Below are 18,109 nucleotides of genomic sequence, written 5' to 3'. Positions count from 1 at the left end.
TTGTCATTGTAGTAAAATTATAGACTGACGTCAGTAACGCTCGATATGTATTACTCGAATGATTCCAATGTAGCGCGCGGGTACGTATTTCAAAGCGTACGTAAAGAGACAAATACGCATGCGCGACTAACTATGCAGTCTATGCACTCAATGCGCGAAACGGTACGCACCCTAACTCTTTCGATGCTTCTCTAGGACTCTAGGGAAACGAGATACCGTCCCGATTCTGGCAGGCCTTCTTACGCGCCCGCTGATAGTGGGCGAATTAATCTAGACAAGCTTCCCAAATCTTATTAGTAACAAACCATCAATTCATTTCAAAAGTGCACTAAAAATTTTTTCAATGCACAGTTGTACAGCGGAGCCAGAAAGACTATAGTCATCTAGTGGCGATACCAATCAACTACGACACCACATTTCGTATCTCTGTCTTCCTCTAAATAGCATTCCCTCTTTGTCTAATACCTTCATCACCACCATGAGCGCCTAATTTTACCGACTGCCAACGTCTACAGTCGTACAACAAAACCTGGCCGCGTTGCATGACGTTTGAACGAAATGCGTAATCACGAGGGGTATTACAGCTTTTAAAAGCTGTTGATAATTACCTATTTTACATAAGCTTTAAGCTGAAGACTGCTATTAAAGATTTATAATATCAGATAAGTCTTTAAAAGTGTATAAAACTATTACTAGGAAACCCATAATTCTTTAAATAAAATTAATTGTAGAAAATTGATAATTCAAATAAGTCTCTGATAAGGAGGTTACATGAAAGAACATAAGAATTTGTTTATTTATTCGATTGTTTGCAATCAGGGATCCTAGGCCCCTTTTATAAGCTCTGCTAGATATTATGCAACTATTTTCAGCAACAAAATTCTTTACTTATTACTCTATAAAGCCTTTGAAAAAATTTATTCAGGCGTTGAACACAGAAATGCTAGCGACTTGTAGCGGTGAAACGTGTAAACTAAAATGGGCGTTAAAACACGGCATTTGATTTCACATTTGAGTTTATATAGATTTATTAAAATAAAATCAAGTTTGAAAGATAACTCACAGATTATTTTTTAACGGGCTATTCTTTTTCTAAAGATATAATAATTTCACCGAAGACGTAGTAAATTAGCTGGCCGAAATGTCTGGAATGCTTTTGAATGTTCCAGAAATTTCTACAGATCGCGTGCTCTTTGCTAGTGGTTTAGTGGTCCAAAACGTATCCAGTCGATAAGTGATCGTTGGGAAGGGAGAAACGAAGTTTCGAGAGTGACACGAAATCATTAAGCTTTTCACAGTTCCCGTATTGCTGTGTATAAATAGTTATCGAGCACTGATTCTTCTCCTTGTTGCTGCTGAAGTTTTCGTGAATTTTACTTGTCGCCAAGTCTAACGAAAACGATGTCGACAAAGGCTGATGAGGTACGCAACAAACTTACTCGTGCCACGGCAAAGTATCATACTGCGATACTTTGTTGTAATGTAAAGTATAGTTTGCACAAGAGACCAACTGTTGCCTTTCTTTGTTTATAGTTAAAGTTGGATATCGAGGAAATCAATAATTTACTTCAGCACGCAAGCAGGCAGAGGAGCAAAGATGTGCTGGGTCTTGAAATTAGAAGACTACAGACGGAATTGATGAAATCAGACGAAGGAAACAAAGTAACATCTACCTCTACTAACGCAGTATCTAATGCTTCTGACAAATGCTACGAAGTGAAGCTGAATAACTATGGTTGGGATCAATCGTCTACGAGAATGACACTGTACATCACATTAAAGGATGTACATCAATTGCCCAAAGAAGCTGTGATCTGTAATTTCACAGAGAAATCGATAGACTTACGCGTGCTTAGACTAGATAACAAAAACTATAGATTAACAATTAACGATCTGTGCGAAGAGATCGACGCGGAACAAAGTAACGTGAGAGTCAAGACGGATATGGTTATTGTCAATCTGTTCAAGAGGGTAGCGAAGAATTGGTCGCACGTGACGGCGGTAGAGAAAAGGATCAAAGAGTTGAAAAAGAATATGGTTCCAAATGTAGGCGAAGATACCGACCTTGGTGCTGGTTTAATGAATGTTGTGAAAAAGATGTATCAAGAAGGCGACGATGAGATGAAGAAGACTATAGCCAAAGCATGGACCAAATTGCATTAGAGAGATATAGCTGAACTGTCTGATTATTTTTAAGTTCATGTATACATATAAGTTTATTATTCTATAGATTTTTAATGTACAAAAGAAACCTAAATTTAACGTTATGTCCGCAAATGTGAAAAAGAGCGATTACACATTGTCAGTGTATGCAGTGATTGTTTTATTCCCTGTTCACACAGCATGAACTATTTTCCTAGGGTACATCATTATTTATGACTGTTTACAATAAAGAATGTACAAAAGAGTCTTAAACAACTTTATTATTTTCTTTTCGAAAATCGGCAATGGATTTCCATGATTGTATCGCGATAATTAGAATTCTATTTTACTATGTTTCCTACATATACGTCGAAGTAATTAACGAACATTGATAGTATCGTGATAATAACATAGCCGGAGTAACATGTTTTGTTTCTATTACGTTACTTCCACTTCTATAATGCAAGAATTAACGAAAAAATAGATCCAAATTCCACTGAATCGAGTATTTGGCTTGTTAGCAATGGGATCGAGAGAAAGACTCATATTCGATAGTATAATAATCTTGGCACTTATGTAACCGACTATCGTAGTACCTTATAATTGACATGCTTTTTAATTAAATATGCTGCGATAAAAAAACCATCAACTAATAGCATTGATGGAGCTACAAGAATATGAGTTAAAAGAAAAAACATTTATTTTACTGATTATAAAAATGGCACTTAAAAGCTGCGTGTATCAGTACATATACATTATCCAAAGAATCTATATTGTACACAGCATTTAATTTTCATTCGATAAATTAATTTATGTTTAAAATATACTGAGTGATTTATAAGTGCATGGTAATAGAAATGAATCTATACATACTAAAACGACTGAAAACATAAAAAATTAAAGAATCCCCAAAAATTGTATACTTGTTTTAGTATGTAGATTCAGCCTTCCAGAAATATTGACGCATATTTATCAGTCATCCTGTATATCCTTATTTAAAAACGATACTTAGAGAATACTTCAAATTGCTACCATTTTCATGGTAGGTACACACTGAATGTGAAATATACATTTTTAAGAAAATAAACGTATACTTTATTTTCTTAATATTCAATATTTCGAAATAGAATCGTTGTTGCAATTCATATATACTCATGCCGTTAAGTATGAAACCATAACGTTGTCAGTCAATCTCTTTACATAATTTTCAATTAAAAATCACAAAAATCAGACGAGACTTAATATATATATGTTCTATTAAGTATTTTCAATAATATTAACTATGATTTTAATTTAGCCGTTCATGAATCATGGGTATAATAAATCTAAGAGAAAACTATACAGCAGTAATTATAGCATCTCCGATTTGACAGCATATATCAATAGAATTAAAACTCGGACTGTTGTACAATAGTGAATAGAAATTTAATCTTATCACAGTGCGCGAATGATACTAATACTGTCGCAAACGAAAAGCTTTTTCAATATCATAATTGTTATTGTATTTTGACTCCTACTTATACCGAACTTTATACGATTTCGCAGTATTTTTTGAATTTCTTGTTAATGCAAGATAATACAAATAGCTTAAAGCTTAGGAATAAGAAACGTAGAAGTGTAAAAAGCATGGAAACTCTTATACATTAAAATAGTCTAAATCATTTAAGAAACTTATTAGTCTTACATACAAATGCGTATAAGTGAGTGGAAGCATGTAATAGACGTTTGGAAATGGATAAAATATTATAACTAAAATACGTTTCATATAATTTACTAAAACGATTATATACAGGGAGAAAAAGAATCGGCCGCGCGTTTTACTGCGTTACTAATCAGGAATTATACCCATATCTTTTGTTTACTGTTTCCAATCAAGCTAGTCGGGTTACTGGCGGATTCTTTCTCCCTAAGCTTAACAGCCAAATGGTTGTTGTCGAGATCTGAACATTAATACTTAAAAAAATTGTGAAACGCATTTAGATTAAAAAATATATACAATTTAAGGATTAATTTAAGATTATTGCTCATAGCCAAAAATCCCTATGTCTATAAAACTTGTTTTCTTATCAATTTCAAAGGAACTTAAAACCTATAATAATTTCATACATGTATAAAATCCGTAAACTTTGTATAAAGGTCCATTGTGATTTGCATGCATTTATTACGGTAAAGTTTACTATGTAAAATTCAAATGCCTGTTTCGAATAAAAGTCTAGAAGATTGAAATATAAACTTCACCGAAATAAAAGGATAATTATTTTCAAATGTGGAAAATTAGAGGCGAACCCAAAATAGTTAGTAAACAGCAAGTGAAAATAATCATGGCACCAAAGTTATCAGAGTATTCTCTTGTGCATAGTTGAACACAAAATGAATACTTGATAAGACTTACAAAACAATTGAAATTATCAAAGTAATAGAAAGTTAAGAATATAAAAAAATTAATCTTTGGTTTCCAAGGTAGGATTTAGTTACCATTGCATTTAGGATGATGAAATTGTTACTCAAATTACCATGGAATGATTGTTCGACTCTAGGAAGTAGCAGTGGTACTCGAAAATTGTGCTTCACGACTAGTCGCGTGAAAGACTTCCATCATTACGCTTCGTGTCTTTTGCATTAAATGCTCGATATCAGTCGTGTTTAATCCCTTCGTCGATATCGGTGGTAATGATGTTATAATAACTTGACCTTTTAACGGAAACACGTACACGTACTTAAATAATTCAATAAACATATTTCAAGAGTTATGCTTAAACAAGTGTACCCGCAAAACTTACCGGAATCAAATCTTTTCTCTTCCGAAGACAAGAAATAGTAAGACGAAAATACAACTGGTAATATAGGTAATTGTGAGTTAATAGCGACATGAAAGGCACCTTTTTTAAAAGGATGAATTTGACCAGTATTGTGCCTAGTACCTTCAGGAAATATCCACAGTTTAATCTGTGCAAGGTAAATAAATGTGAGTAAACACACTATCAGAACTTACTCTCATATCAATAGAATACATTCGGCCAAACGAATTTTACCTTCTTCTCTTTAATGTGGTCTGTGGCGTTATTGATAACCGAGCGAGCCTTCTCTGAATTCATTCTATCTATAAATATTAATCCGCACAGCCAAGCAGCTAGACCAAAAGGCCACGCATAAAACAGCTCCTTCTTTCCTACAACTGTGCACTTCTCCATTATAGGCCATATTTGAAACATCCCCATTACATCTAAAGAACTCTGGTGATTCGCAACTATTACGCATGTTCTCTCTTGTTCTAAATGTTCTCTTCCCCTGAGCTCCCAACGTACTCCCAACAAGTTACTAACACAGGAGCATACAGACGATGCTAGTCTACAAATACATTTTATACAATGTTTTCATCAAACCAGAAACAACGCGTGTACATGACGAAAAGAAATCATATTAATGATGGCAAAACAATTGGCATGTGATGAACTAATATCAAATTTACGAAATGCGATGATGTTTACAGAAATTAGATATTTCTATGAAACCATCAGTGAAACTGTTGCTCTCCCCCTTCGATAAATTCGATCTTGTTGACTATATTATGATTAGAGATTATTGTGCAATGAAGGAAAAGATTATGATTATTCGCGACAGTGAGTAATCATCGTAAGGATTATTAAAATAATTATCCATCGCGAGGGAAGTGATTTTTCTCGTTTCTTCTATTTTTTTGCTCCGAGTATGCTTTTCTGCGGAAAGCAGAAATCGATCTTATAATTTAAATAAATTCGTAAGTGAAACGTCAAGCGTCTGACTATTTGCCGGGTGCATCGTGAAACCATTCGAGCTACTATCACTATTATCACGACCACCACTCGCCGTCGCCGCTACTTCTCCGAACTGCTGTTACACTACTCCACCATCGTTCAATAAATTTATCTTATATAGATACGTGCGATCCTTCGAGACGAAACAATGGACAATGAAACATAGTTAATGGCGAGAAAGGAAAACGAAAGAAGCATAGGAAGCGATAAAAATGTCATATTCACGTTTACAAAATTACTTGGCATTACTAACATAAAGTTCTTTACGTTCCGCGGACGTAACATCATAATTGGTAGTAAGGTGACCGAGTTAAGCATCACGTATCCATAATAGAGAAGGAACTTGAAATAGTAACGGAAGGTCCTGCTCATCTCGTACAGGAATGGTAACACAAGGATGAAACCGACGAGGATCACCTCGAAACATGACGGTGCCATCTTTTATGGCGACAGAGGGTGGTTACCACACGCGTAATATTTCCTCAGTACCCACGCGACCGACGAGAGTGGTTTTCTGCTTCTCTGTACGATCGTATAATATCGTAAGGCTTCAATCTAACGTACTAAGGAAGACCCTCTACCGATGTCCATCCACTCACATTCACTACTGGATGAACGTCTTAAAACGTTGCTCGTTCGCCGCGCGACTTTAACAAAGCCCACCACGCTCACACACCTATATATACTACATATTATACACGCTTCGTTTCCAACACTTGTGTCTGTCCTATGATGATTTCTCTCGCTAGCAAGTCCACTTCTCGGTCCTTGACTAGTTAACCCTCGACTACACTGACGGCGTACAAATTACGTATCCCAACTTTTTAAATTTCATTTCAGTTAAAACTTTTATCAATAAAAGTTGGGATACAAAACTACCCCGCGGGTGTAGTTGTGACGGTCAGATTTGGCCAGTGTAGTTAACTCCAACGCCCCCCTCTCGGCTGTGTACATTTCGCTTGACAACAGTGCATACTGTATGCAGATTGGCAATAACTGTACCATGAGATATCAGCCTCGTTTATCAACTACTTACTACTCGAAAACCTAACTGCATGCGTAATCGTCCATTGCACTCTGTTTCTCTTTGTCTGTATCTCTATCCAAGGGCGGATCCAGAGGGGGCGATAAGGGCGACCCCCCCCCCCACCGCAAGAGTAATAAAATAGAAAAATATTATGACATTCTGTATTATTCTGAATAAATAATTAATGTGAATTTAATTATTTAGGCTATAGTATCAGATAGAGATATTAAAATATATAAGTTATCAGCAAATTTCAAATCTTGTAAAAGAGGGTTTAAAAATATTCTTATGGACTTTTACATATTTCGCCCACTCCAAGAAAGGCTCCTGAATCCGCCTCTGTCTCTATCTCCCACCCTATCACTTCTCACTCCTTTTTTTCTCATCAGTTTTATTTCATACGGTTCTATAGTAATTAGTAGATTACTCGTCTTATTGTCCTTCATTTATTAAATACAGCATTTCAATTCTTTATTTCCCATGTGCATCCTTATTATCTACTCGTGATTGTAAGAATTTCGAATGATAGAAGCAGGGCCCGATCTATTTAGGGGGCGCGAACAGGATAATCGCCCAGAGCGGCAAATTTGGTAGAAAGAGAAAATTAAAATCAATAAAAACCAATAAAAAAAGTAAAAATTTGAAAAGGCGGTAAAATTTATAAATTGTTTTCAAATCACCCACATAATTACTATTATACTAGGGAAATGTGCGTACCTGTATTAAAGATCTTTACAAAAGCCTGTTGTAGTCAACAAATGCCTAAAAAAAAATTTACTCCCCGTCAAAAATGATATTTTAAAATATAAAATAATAATTTATAATTAAATATAAGGGGCGGCAAAAATCATTTTTGTCCAGAGTGGCGGAGTATTATTGATATAATACTCCGGATATTATAATAGATATTTTCACTCTAGGCTCGTGAATATTAAACGTATTTTATTAATTTCCGTGCAATAATACATTTTTACTTCCAGGCTATTTCCTACAGTTTAAATATCGATCAAAATATCTCGCCGCTGTTAATTGGACAGTTTGCGCGGCAACTAACTGGAGGCACAAGAGTTTCAAATTTCGCTGAATACGCGTGGATGTGGTGTAGCATTGTATAGTTAGGTTAGTTCGTACGGAGTAGCGCACTCTTCTGCCGCATGGTAATATTTCGATTCATGCAGGTATAATTTTCATTTATACTTTAATACGGTATTAATAGACTATGAACACTATGAAATAATTGAAGTTTCTTCCTACTCATTGATTCAATAGGTAGGTATAGTTTGATTAATATTCAAATCTCCAAACGTGATCTACCGGTAGACTTCATTGTCCCGCTTACTTTCAGATCTCAGGACTCGGTGTAGGTTGCACTGAATTTGTTTTACCAGTCTCAAAAAGCAATAGCATTTTCATTCGGGCAGTAAGAAATTAAGATTTTTAAGAACTTTTTAATCGATTATTTGAATTTTTACAAGGGAGTTGTCCAAGGAGCACATAATTGATAGCAAGCAATTTGGCCACTCTTAAAGATGCAAATGAATTCGCAGTGTCGCGAGAGTACCGAAATTACGCTGTTATCGTTACTGCTCGCACGAAAAAGACCATGCACATTGACACAGTTAACGAAGGATTATTACGAAATGGAGGGTGGTCACATACCCTGGAGAGAGTTAGGCTACCACTCCCTGTTGAATCTTTTGCAAAGTATGCCAAAATCTGTGTTCATAGACCACAGAGATAATACGATTCTTATAAGCGGTATCGCGTCTGATAAGTCCAAACACGTTAGCAAGCTAGTGGCTGGTCAGAAGGAACAGAAGCACATAGTTGGACGAAGACTACATAAACCTAGCCATTATTACCCACACACCGGACACCAAAGGATTCATATACCAGCAGAGATATTGACCATGATAATCAGTTATGTTAATGAGAATCCAGATGGCGTAAACAAGGATTACGTACTTAAGGAAGTACAATCGCACATGCCTTATGTACAGATTTCTATGAACGACATGGAGGAACAACTGCAGAAAATATCGCACAAAATTTATCAGTCGCATAATAGGATCTTTCCAGCTCAAAGTAAGTTGAATAATGTTTATTCGAGCGCAGCGATAGTGACTGCTAGTGGAAACGAAGACTCCGATAATATGGTAGACGATGGGGATGAAGATGATTTTCAATTTGTACCTTCTGGTTATACACCTAATCCATCACAGACAAAGGCGAATGCAAAAAATAAGTCCACATCTAACTTCATAAAGGAAACTGTATCCAAGTGCCAGGACCAGGTTCCGCAAGCTAAAGCTACAAACCATACATCGAGTGTAGAGACCGACCAAATGAATTCTTGTAATTCGCAGAATTACACTTACGACGACGCTGATCGATCTAAGATGGAGCTTAATAATAATTTAGACAATGAGAATTACTTTGATGGCAAAAATGTTGATATACTTATAAACGAGAGAGTTAAATTTCGATTAGAGAAGCTTATTCAGAATCATCCCGACGGGATGTGGTGTGCAGATCTCCCAGAGAAGTACTTAGAAGAATATAAAGTTTCCCTGGATTACACGGAACTTGGTTTTAACAGCGTTAGGGAATTTGCGTCGCAGTTGCCCGAAACCTTCCACTGTGTACAGCCTTACAATACGGGGGATTTTATGCTTTATTACGCAAAAAGGGACATACCTTCGAATAAATCGAAGGAGAAACAGAAGCTTCTTACTCTCGCAGAGATCCACAATATTTATATGAAAGATGAGGAAGATGCGTTGCCGGTGTCATTGGTAAGTGATTTTTGTTTGAATTAATCTTACAAGATATTCATTATTTGCACAAGCCTAATGGTTTTTAATTTTCAGACGCTGGATACATGCAAGAAATTAATACCAGATGGTATAGTAAGTATCGGAGAGTGTGTAGGTCAACTGAGCGTTGCAGATTTATTGAATGTTGAGAAACCTTACATCGAAGTGGTTGTCGTCGAAGTATTCAGTCCATCATTCTTCTGGATACAGCTGCGCAAGAAACAAAAAGCATTCACACAATTCATGGACGACCTACAGTATGTACAATTACATTATACTTATCGCACGCAGTACGGTTTAACTATGGACAGCATTTGTATGGCTAATTCCTTTTTGCAGTCATTTTTACTCAAGAAAACACGAGGAGTATGTAATACCTCCCGTTGTATTAGAAAAGGGCTTAAACTGTGCGTGCATATACAACGAAGTATGGCATAGGGGTATAATAATGACAGTCAACCCTGACTTACAAGTCACCGTAAGTGTAAAAGAATGGCGTGAATTGCGTTGGTCTCGCTCGATATAATTATTACGGATAATTTGTTACAGGTGATGTTTTATGATTATGGTACACTGAAAACATACCCTCCAGACTCAGTTTTTTACTTACATAGAATGTTCTCTTCTATACCAGCACAAGCCATACCATGCAGTTTAATTAATACGAGACCATACAAAGGAACTAAATGGTCTCGCAGTGTTACCCATCATTTCGCAGTGAGAACATCACAGATACCTTTGATCGCAACAATAGCATCTATTAATTCAGAGGTAGGAATGAAATATACTTAGGTATTGCGTAATTAATTAAAAAAGCTAAGCAATTACATGTTTGTAAAAACTAATTATATGTTTAAAGGAAACATTGATTTGTTACTTATCATTGTTACTTTGGTACAGGATAATTCTATGATGGTAACTTTGACTGACACGTTAGGGGAAGAGGACGTACACATCAATGATTGGTTAGTTGAGCAAAAACTAGCCGAGCATGGAAAAATGGTTTGTATGAGACATCGAAATTTTCCATTTCGTTATTACTTAGAATGTCAAGAACGTTTTAAACAAAAATGTAAAACATCTAAAGCTTCGAAAACGGTAGAGCCAAAAGAGTGTAAGAAATCAGCACATTCTGGGAACTATTCTAAGATTGCAGTAGCACTGTATAATTTAAAGTCATCATCTACGAATGATCTTCGTAGAGCAAGTAGTAACGATGTACGTAGGGCCGATATTCCTATTGAAGAGAGCCGCGATTCAACTCTCAACGTTACAGAGAGAGCGCCGAGAGTACTAAAGTCTTTGTATGATAAATTATTAGATATTAAGCGTAGTTCTACTTCTTCTAATCGCAGTAGCAAGAAAGAACGTAACGATACTGGGGAAGGTAATGAATTTTCAAGTTCTGATTCGGCAGCGAATGATACTGCGAAACGAAAATTCAGTAAAGAGTCTTTCAATAACAACGTACAGAGTAATAATAACAAATGTGATGCATTTACTTCTGATCTTACAAATTCCAGTCACAAAGAAATTAACGAATACGTGAAGTATGATATTTTAAAAAAGTTTAACAATATTCCAAGAACATACGCTAATCACTTCAGTACGCACAATTCGGAAGATGAGCTGGACGAACCGTGTATAGGATCTTTAACTAATAAAAACAATAAACAGTGCGAGTTAGTGGAAATAGACTGGCCTACTATTCGGAAGAACATGGCGGAAAAAAAGCAATGTGTCCCGCAGCTGCACGCAACTAAAAAAACATACAAATCAATTCCAACAGAACGAGAGAATATTCCACTGGCTGAAAGTTCTTTTCTAAATGTAGTTCGCAACGGCGTCTATTTCGCTTCACGGGACGAAGATATACATTGGTCGCCAACTGGAAACGTGGATAAGAATCCAGATGTATCTGCGGCGATATTGAAAAATATAAAAAAACGCGCAGCAAGTTGCACAAAGGAAATGACAGTTGGTATTCCTCAGAAAATGTTGGAGCTACTAAGAGGAAGAGAATTAGCCGAGGAGCCTCTTGAATCGTCGACTAATGCGTCTGAAAATTGTATAAACGAACCACTGCGCAGCTGTTCATCGCAAGGGATTAGTAGTGTAACTGCTGATGCTTCAAACTACTCGAATGACGGGGATACATTTTGCACGGAAACCTCTCAAAGCAATTCCGGCGATTGCGCATCTCGATTGGAGAATGATTATGTATATGTGACACCACGTACTCCTAAACATAAATTATTATATAGGTTATTTCTGATGCAACAGAGATTACACGATACGTCGGAATTAGATTCGGATGATCTGAGTGCTTCAGACTTATCTGTTTCGGGGCAAAAGAGTATGAACAACAGCAATGAAGAATCTAAATTGGAAAATCGCGAAACTTATGTAACCCTCGATGAAAGTACATCAAATGTATCTTATTCGGAAATTAACGCCAAAGATCCTTCGCCTTCTAGCGAGGCAGAAGGTGCAAACCTCGATGTGATAGAATCATCAGTATCGTCGACATCAGTATTAGCAGAAGAATCTGTACCAATTCAGTATCAATCAGCACCAACAGAAGAATCAATTTTGTTAAGCACATCGGTATCTACTCAAGAACCAGAAGATCAACATGAAACGCTTGAGGAAGAAGAATTGATTGAGGATTTAACCCAAATAGAGGATCCGTTATTGACCGAAGAAACGATATCGTCAGAACTGGTACCAAGAAGAGAATCATCACCCCCTAACGTAATAACTAATACACCTAGCATACCAGTTTTCAATGACATGGATTTGGAATCGGATTCAGACGAGTGGGATTTACAAGTTTCGGTTGGTGATATGTGCGAACTTCTTAAAATTAATAGGAGTATCGGGATGAGTAATCAAATGGAACAGAAATCTGATGAAGGCCTGCAGATAGAAGAAATAAATGATTCGAATCCTGAGGATACGAATATTCCAGAAAACGATCAGAAGAGCAATGTTTGCGAAGTTATAAGCTCAGAAGATCAAATGGTAAATAATGAGAAGTTCAATGAAACTCAAAGAGCTGTGATAGATCTTGAAAAGAATTTGGAAATAAGCGATAAAGACAAGTTTGCTCCAACAAACACTTCGTTAGTACCTTGGCAGTCGCAAGGAAAGGCGAAAACACTAATAAAAATGTTAAAGAAAGTAAAAGTAATGGGAAATCATAGACTTGATTAATCTATGATAACGTGTTATGTTGAGTAATAGATGTATACATAGATCGAAGACATGTAGTATACGGTGTACTATAATACGAGGCATTGAAAATTTTCGAAATTGAGTTAGTAACAATAATATATTCCAATATGATCTACTAATCATATAAAATAGGAAAAAAAATTCAATGTGGGTTGTCAGTGCCTCATATCATCTACATGCCCAATGGCGGATTTAAGAGAAAAGGCCCAGGCGGCAATTGCTGTTCGGTCGCCCGTTAAATCCGCCACTGTACATGTCATATTCCATGTAGTTTTATATTTGCAATAATACATTTTCTCCAGTTCCTATCTTTCTATTACGTTGGCATCGTATTAAAATGCTACCTCAATCATACAGTGCTGCTGCGTATTTACCGTATTCTTTTCTGTTGTAATTACTTAAGTTTTAAGTATTATATTTTTGTTATGTAACAGAACGGATTATTTTTTAAATATTTGGGAAAAATACGATCTTTATGTTATCACGATACTTGTACTACATTTCCATTTACATAATAAAAGTATTATAACAAGAAAATCAGATGTGTACACTTTACTCTATACCAGTATTACATAGAGTGGTCATTTTTCCCAAACTACTTGTACTTCAGATAGCATGTACTACATACTGTTAAGGAGACACATTTCGTTCATGGAATATCACTTTATTTGATCTTCTCTTTTTCTTAATAGGGAGACAAAGTTGATATGAGCAATCTGTTGCTCTACGTTGAAGAGAATTTAATTTATTCGCCAGAGCAATGCTACGAGGAAGAGATCGACGAAGATAAAAGTAGCAACAAAAATTCAGAAGAAGAGGTCGTCAACGCGCCTTTGGTATCGCCACAGAGTACCTTAAACGATAATAAGAGTTTCACGTTTCCTACGGAAATCCCATTATGCGACGAGCTGCAAAAGCTGCCAGTCATTAGAGAAGAAAACTTGCAGGATCAAATTTTAAAGAATATTGCGATGTCTGTGGCGTCACCTTTATCACAGACTAACACGAACCCGTTCTTATACGATGAAACGACCTGCAATCAAGTTGCAAACGAATTAACACCGGAGAAATTTATACAATTGTGGAATGAGAACGTGAAATTGCAGATGCAAATAACGGCAACATTTCATTTACTCTTCAACAGAGCAATGAAACATTCTGACAGTAACACGGGTGACAATCTGATAAAGAACGAACAGATCCTGGATGTGATGCGCAATACGCTTTCGCACTCTAATAAAGATACGCCAGTATCGGCAAATTTGGCGACGACAAATAATTCAAGTACATACCCAATCACTATTCCTCCAATCACAAACAGTTATAACGATGTAAAAACTGCTGCTATGAACTACGATTTTATGAACACCGGCTATCCTACTGGGAGTTCTGCGTTTTCTGATGCGAATATACAACAATTAGTGTACAACGCTTCCAATTATAAAAACAATCTTAATCGCAGTAATCCTGCCGATTTCTTTCAAAATAGTGGTATTCAGAATTCAGCCAGGAACTTGACACCGATGTATCCTAACTCTGTTGTGCCCGCAGATAATAATGTTGGTGCAGCGAATCAATTTTTAGTAGATGAACGAGCACCGGCGAAAGAGAATTTTACTCCACGGTTCGAAGGGTTTAATACGCAACTGAACATAGGCTTAGACGGTCGACACAGTTTTCCGAATAATGTCAGCACCGATTTCCCGACGCCCTCGAATAAATCTATTAACGATACGAAACTCGTGAAGGATACCAATCCTTTTAGGCTTATGTTAGCAGGTAAATTACGACTATCAGATTCAGATGAAGACAATTCTTTAGAACCTAACAACCTGGTGCCCGCTTCGCATAGAAATGGTGAACCAGTTACCGAGCATAATTCGATCAATTTTGAGAAGACCATTACTAACCAACACTATGTCTTTGACAATTATTGTCAAGACAAATTCGATTATTACCAATATTTCCTTACTAACAGTTCGAGTAATATAAGCAGTAATAATTTACCTGTACTAAACACACAATCTCAGCCTACTAATCGTAAATGGAGTTTAGATGATGTTACCAGTAATATGTCAAGAATTATTATTAACAATCCGTCCACAGTGCACAATATTAATCTGGCAACAGAAGTTGGGAAACATACAGACAAAGATAACGGACATGTACTAAATTCAAACAGTTACAATTACGACACATTTGCACGTGCTCCGTATTCCGAAATTAGTCCACGGGAGTATGGGGAGAAACAAAAACAAGAGGGAAGCCTCGTTTTAGAGCCCTCTATTTCACCGCCAAGAAAACCATTCGTGGCTCATTATAGTGACTCCATTCAGAAAGCAAACGAGCAAAGAAGATATTACACAAATGATGCTTCCACTTTCAATCAGTCTTCATTTGCACTTAGGAATATCCTTACCGCCTCAGATAGAATACCTAATTGCCCAGCTGTAAAGGAAAATTCTACATCTTCCTCGTGGTCACCACTTAATAGTTTCATACCACCTATCTCAATTGATCATACAAATACCGACGAGGGGTATTTAACTCGACCATCCACCTCGCACACCTCGTACAGATCATCTCCATTAGCACAGGTCAATAATGAACTAGAGCACAGTCAACAATTACCTGCTATAAATTCAAATGTATTATGGGGCACACCGAACAGAATGTGGATGAAATCGATTGAAAGGCCAACTATTATTCAACCTGAAAATTGGACAAAAATGAACTGTCTACTTAAGAAAAATGATAACGTAAAAGTGGGATACAATGGAAGTCAACAACAAAACAGTAGTGAAAATATATGTATAAGAACAGCCACGGAACCTCAAGTAAATGATTTATATTCGCAAGAGAGTAAGTTACAGAACATTTGGAAGTCGCCTGCTCCTGAGGGATCTGCGTACATAGACAACAATCCTTCAATTCAAAGCGGTTCATCTGAAACTAAAAAAGTATTTGTCCAAGTAATCGGTACGTTATGTTTTAGTTCATCAGTGTACACTTATACAGTATATTTCGTTTCTACAATGTTATTCCCTTTTTATAGAATTACCCAAACGAATGATACATGTGTTTCATCACGAAGGTGAAGGATGGTTATTAATGGATGAATTTGTTCAAGCATTTACCATATTTGATACAATTCCGTACATGATGGAATTTTTGAACAGAATTAACATACAAGTGCCGACGACAGAAATTGATAGAACTCAATACTTGGTAGAAGTGTTCAAATTAAATGGGTAAGCATTATACACTTGTTAAAACCGTTACTTTACTTGGACAAGGTGCTAAGCGTAATTGTTTATTTTAGTATCATGCTAGACGCAACACGGAACATCATATGCAGTACTAATAATCTTCAACTAATGCCATTACGGTCAACATTGAAATTGTTAAAGAAAATGAAAATTATATCTGCGAAGGATATCGAAGACGCAGTTAAAAGAGAATTTGCGAATCAAGTTATGCGCGAAATCTGGGTAAGTATATAGCAATGTTTTTTTATAACGCTCAAAGATATATTCTTAACGTACGCCTTCCCTGTATTGCCGTACTTCGTCTTGTTTTAGTTCATCATCAATGCGTATGGACAATTAAAACATCGTATCGAAAACGAAGGATAGTTACGACTTACTGGTTACATGATTTTTGATAATATGTAACTAAAATTTGAATGCTAAGTGTTAAAGAAGTTACTATGATATTGTTTATATGAATGACAACGTAAGAAAGGTTTCCTTTGTTTTATAATACTTTGTGATATTAACAAGTTAGTGTCACATTTGATCATGTTAAGGTATATATTGTACACAACAAGCAGTTTGTTAAGTTTTGTTTTTAGTTTCTGATCTGATGTTTTGTTTGGGTGGCACGACATCGATGACTCATGTTTCCTATATTATAGACGTAGCTATTAAGACTGTAGGTATTAAATTGATAGTTCATTTTGATCCTGTAACTTTTATTTCCTTAACACGATGATGATTACACCGAACTTCATCTATACAGATTATTTTTATACTTACCGACAAATTATTTTTGTATTTACCAATAAATTGGTAAGCGCAAAATCTTAATGTTAATATTTATGTAATTTATACCTAAATAAAATGTGAAATTATCGAAATATGTACACCGCCTGGGGAACTTTTGAAATAATGGTTCCGGTTGGGCGTTCGTATTACCGGATGTTAGATGCGCCATCTGGCGCCGGTTCGCTGTAACTCTGTCCAGAGTCGAGGCACGTAAAAAACAATCGTAACTTCGAAGCGAACAGTGCCGAGGTGCGTTTGATAGGTGACATTTTTATATTTTCGCTTTTGAGATTGAACGCTGGTACAGCGTTAATATTTTCGTGAGAGATAATGGCGGGTGGAGATGCACCGGAAGAAAAATTGACTGGATTGTCGAAACACTTTAATAGCGTCACCGATCGAGGTCGTGCAAATGTAAGTAACCTCAAAGTCGGCCCTCTGATCCGCAGCTATTTAATTTGGTGCGCAAAAATTGACAAACCTGTGTCTTAATTTCGTGCATCTTGAGCGTATTGTTTCTTCTTTTATAGGTAGCCAAAGCAACGTACGCTGGCATAGCACTGCTGGCCATCTATTTCTACTTAAAACCGAAGAAAAAGGCCGTAAACTGATCCGGAGATAAAAGCTGATAGACGTATTATGTAATAATAATTTCTGTACAATAAGTTTGCTCTGTTGAGAAATAAAATCAAAACGGTCCTCGCTGGGATCGTTAGTCATTACTGTCTCGTCATTTATTTTTGCAACTACACGTGTCGTATAGTCGCGAGAAATGTTGCAATGTAAGATGCTTTATTATCAACTGTATATATGATTTATTTCTGTTTTATGTGTAACAACCTCGGAGATGTACTTGAATGTGTAACGGGAATTATACGTATTTGACAAATTCATTCGAAGTTTTTCTTACGAATCAACGAAGGGAAACGATTGTGATCGATGTAAAGTCTAGCGAAGGAATAAAAACGGAATTTCTCTTCAACGATTGTACATATTCTCTATGATTCAGAAAGTTTGGTATAAAGGCGAGCTGAATTCCGTGGCGTA

General features: G+C 36.3%; 4 protein-coding genes across 5 annotated transcripts; 3 read left to right on the top strand and 1 right to left on the bottom strand.

Annotated features, from left to right (window-relative positions):
* The first annotated feature begins 961 nt into the window (after positions 1-961).
* LOC143372001 (calcyclin-binding protein) lies at positions 962-2,407 on the top strand. The gene is made up of 2 exons (XM_076817773.1): positions 962-1,422; positions 1,534-2,407. The coding sequence occupies exons 1-2, from the start codon at positions 1,402-1,404 to the stop codon at positions 2,161-2,163; spliced, it is 651 nt and encodes a 216-aa protein (XP_076673888.1). The 5' UTR covers positions 962-1,401; the 3' UTR covers positions 2,164-2,407.
* Positions 2,307-6,977, bottom strand: Agpat1 (1-Acylglycerol-3-phosphate O-acyltransferase 1). Its single transcript, XM_076817769.1, has 4 exons — positions 6,190-6,977; positions 5,175-5,490; positions 4,923-5,088; positions 2,307-4,833 (listed from the first exon to the last, which is right to left on the bottom strand). The coding sequence occupies exons 1-4, from the start codon at positions 6,372-6,374 to the stop codon at positions 4,676-4,678; spliced, it is 825 nt and encodes a 274-aa protein (XP_076673884.1). The 5' UTR covers positions 6,375-6,977; the 3' UTR covers positions 2,307-4,675.
* Positions 6,978-8,040: 1,063 nt separating this feature from the next.
* On the top strand, positions 8,041-16,974 carry LOC143372367 (uncharacterized). 2 transcript variants are annotated; one of them, XM_076818510.1, is made up of 11 exons: positions 8,042-8,232; positions 8,309-9,758; positions 9,834-10,036; positions 10,119-10,257; positions 10,329-10,550; positions 10,680-10,781; positions 13,709-14,795; positions 15,123-15,995; positions 16,072-16,267; positions 16,339-16,507; positions 16,598-16,974. In XM_076818510.1, exons 2-11 carry the CDS (start codon positions 8,493-8,495, stop codon positions 16,649-16,651), a joined length of 4,311 nt encoding a protein of 1,436 aa, XP_076674625.1. In that variant the 5' UTR covers positions 8,042-8,232; positions 8,309-8,492; the 3' UTR covers positions 16,652-16,974. The 2 variants fall into 2 exon arrangements, with proteins under 2 accessions (XP_076674624.1, XP_076674625.1); XM_076818509.1 differs by having other exon boundaries at positions 8,041-8,232; positions 13,709-15,995.
* A 289-nt stretch (positions 16,975-17,263) lies between these two features.
* On the top strand, positions 17,264-17,955 carry LOC143372373 (ATP synthase F(0) complex subunit k, mitochondrial). Its single transcript, XM_076818519.1, has 2 exons — positions 17,264-17,476; positions 17,593-17,955. Exons 1-2 carry the CDS (start codon positions 17,393-17,395, stop codon positions 17,671-17,673), a joined length of 165 nt encoding a protein of 54 aa, XP_076674634.1. The 5' UTR covers positions 17,264-17,392; the 3' UTR covers positions 17,674-17,955.
* The last annotated feature ends 154 nt before the right edge of the window (positions 17,956-18,109 follow it).

Source organism: Andrena cerasifolii, chromosome 8 (assembly GCF_050908995.1).
Source record: "Andrena cerasifolii isolate SP2316 chromosome 8, iyAndCera1_principal, whole genome shotgun sequence".
Taxonomy (NCBI): Eukaryota; Metazoa; Arthropoda; class Insecta; order Hymenoptera; family Andrenidae; genus Andrena; species Andrena cerasifolii.
The sequence above is the reverse complement of the archived record's forward strand: the minus strand, read 5'-3'. Positions and strand labels throughout refer to the sequence as shown.

Excerpts from the sequence above, each read along its gene's own strand:
- LOC143372001 (XM_076817773.1), top strand. The coding sequence starts at position 1,402 with ATGTCGACAAAGGCTGATGAG. Across the intron at positions 1,423-1,533 it reads TGTCGACAAAGGCTGATGAG|TTAAAGTTGGATATCGAGGA; the intron begins GTACGCAACAAA and ends CTTTGTTTATAG.
- Agpat1 (XM_076817769.1), bottom strand. The coding sequence starts at position 6,374 with ATGGCACCGTCATGTTTCGAGGTGATCCTCGTCGGTTTCATCCTTGTG. Across the intron at positions 5,491-6,189 it reads CGGAACGTAAAGAACTTTAT|ACTAGCATCGTCTGTATGCT; the intron begins GTTAGTAATGCC and ends ATGTATTTGTAG. Across the intron at positions 4,834-4,922 it reads AGAGAAAAGATTTGATTCCG|GTCAAGTTATTATAACATCA; the intron begins GTAAGTTTTGCG and ends TTCCGTTAAAAG.
- LOC143372367 (XM_076818509.1), top strand. The coding sequence starts at position 8,493 with ATGCAAATGAATTCGCAGTGTCGCGAGAGTACCGAAATTACGCTGTTA. Across the intron at positions 9,759-9,833 it reads ATGCGTTGCCGGTGTCATTG|ACGCTGGATACATGCAAGAA; the intron begins GTAAGTGATTTT and ends TTTAATTTTCAG. Across the intron at positions 16,508-16,597 it reads AAGTTATGCGCGAAATCTGG|TTCATCATCAATGCGTATGG; the intron begins GTAAGTATATAG and ends GTCTTGTTTTAG.
- LOC143372373 (XM_076818519.1), top strand. The coding sequence starts at position 17,393 with ATGGCGGGTGGAGATGCACCGGAAGAAAAATTGACTGGATTGTCGAAA. Across the intron at positions 17,477-17,592 it reads CCGATCGAGGTCGTGCAAAT|GTAGCCAAAGCAACGTACGC; the intron begins GTAAGTAACCTC and ends CTTCTTTTATAG.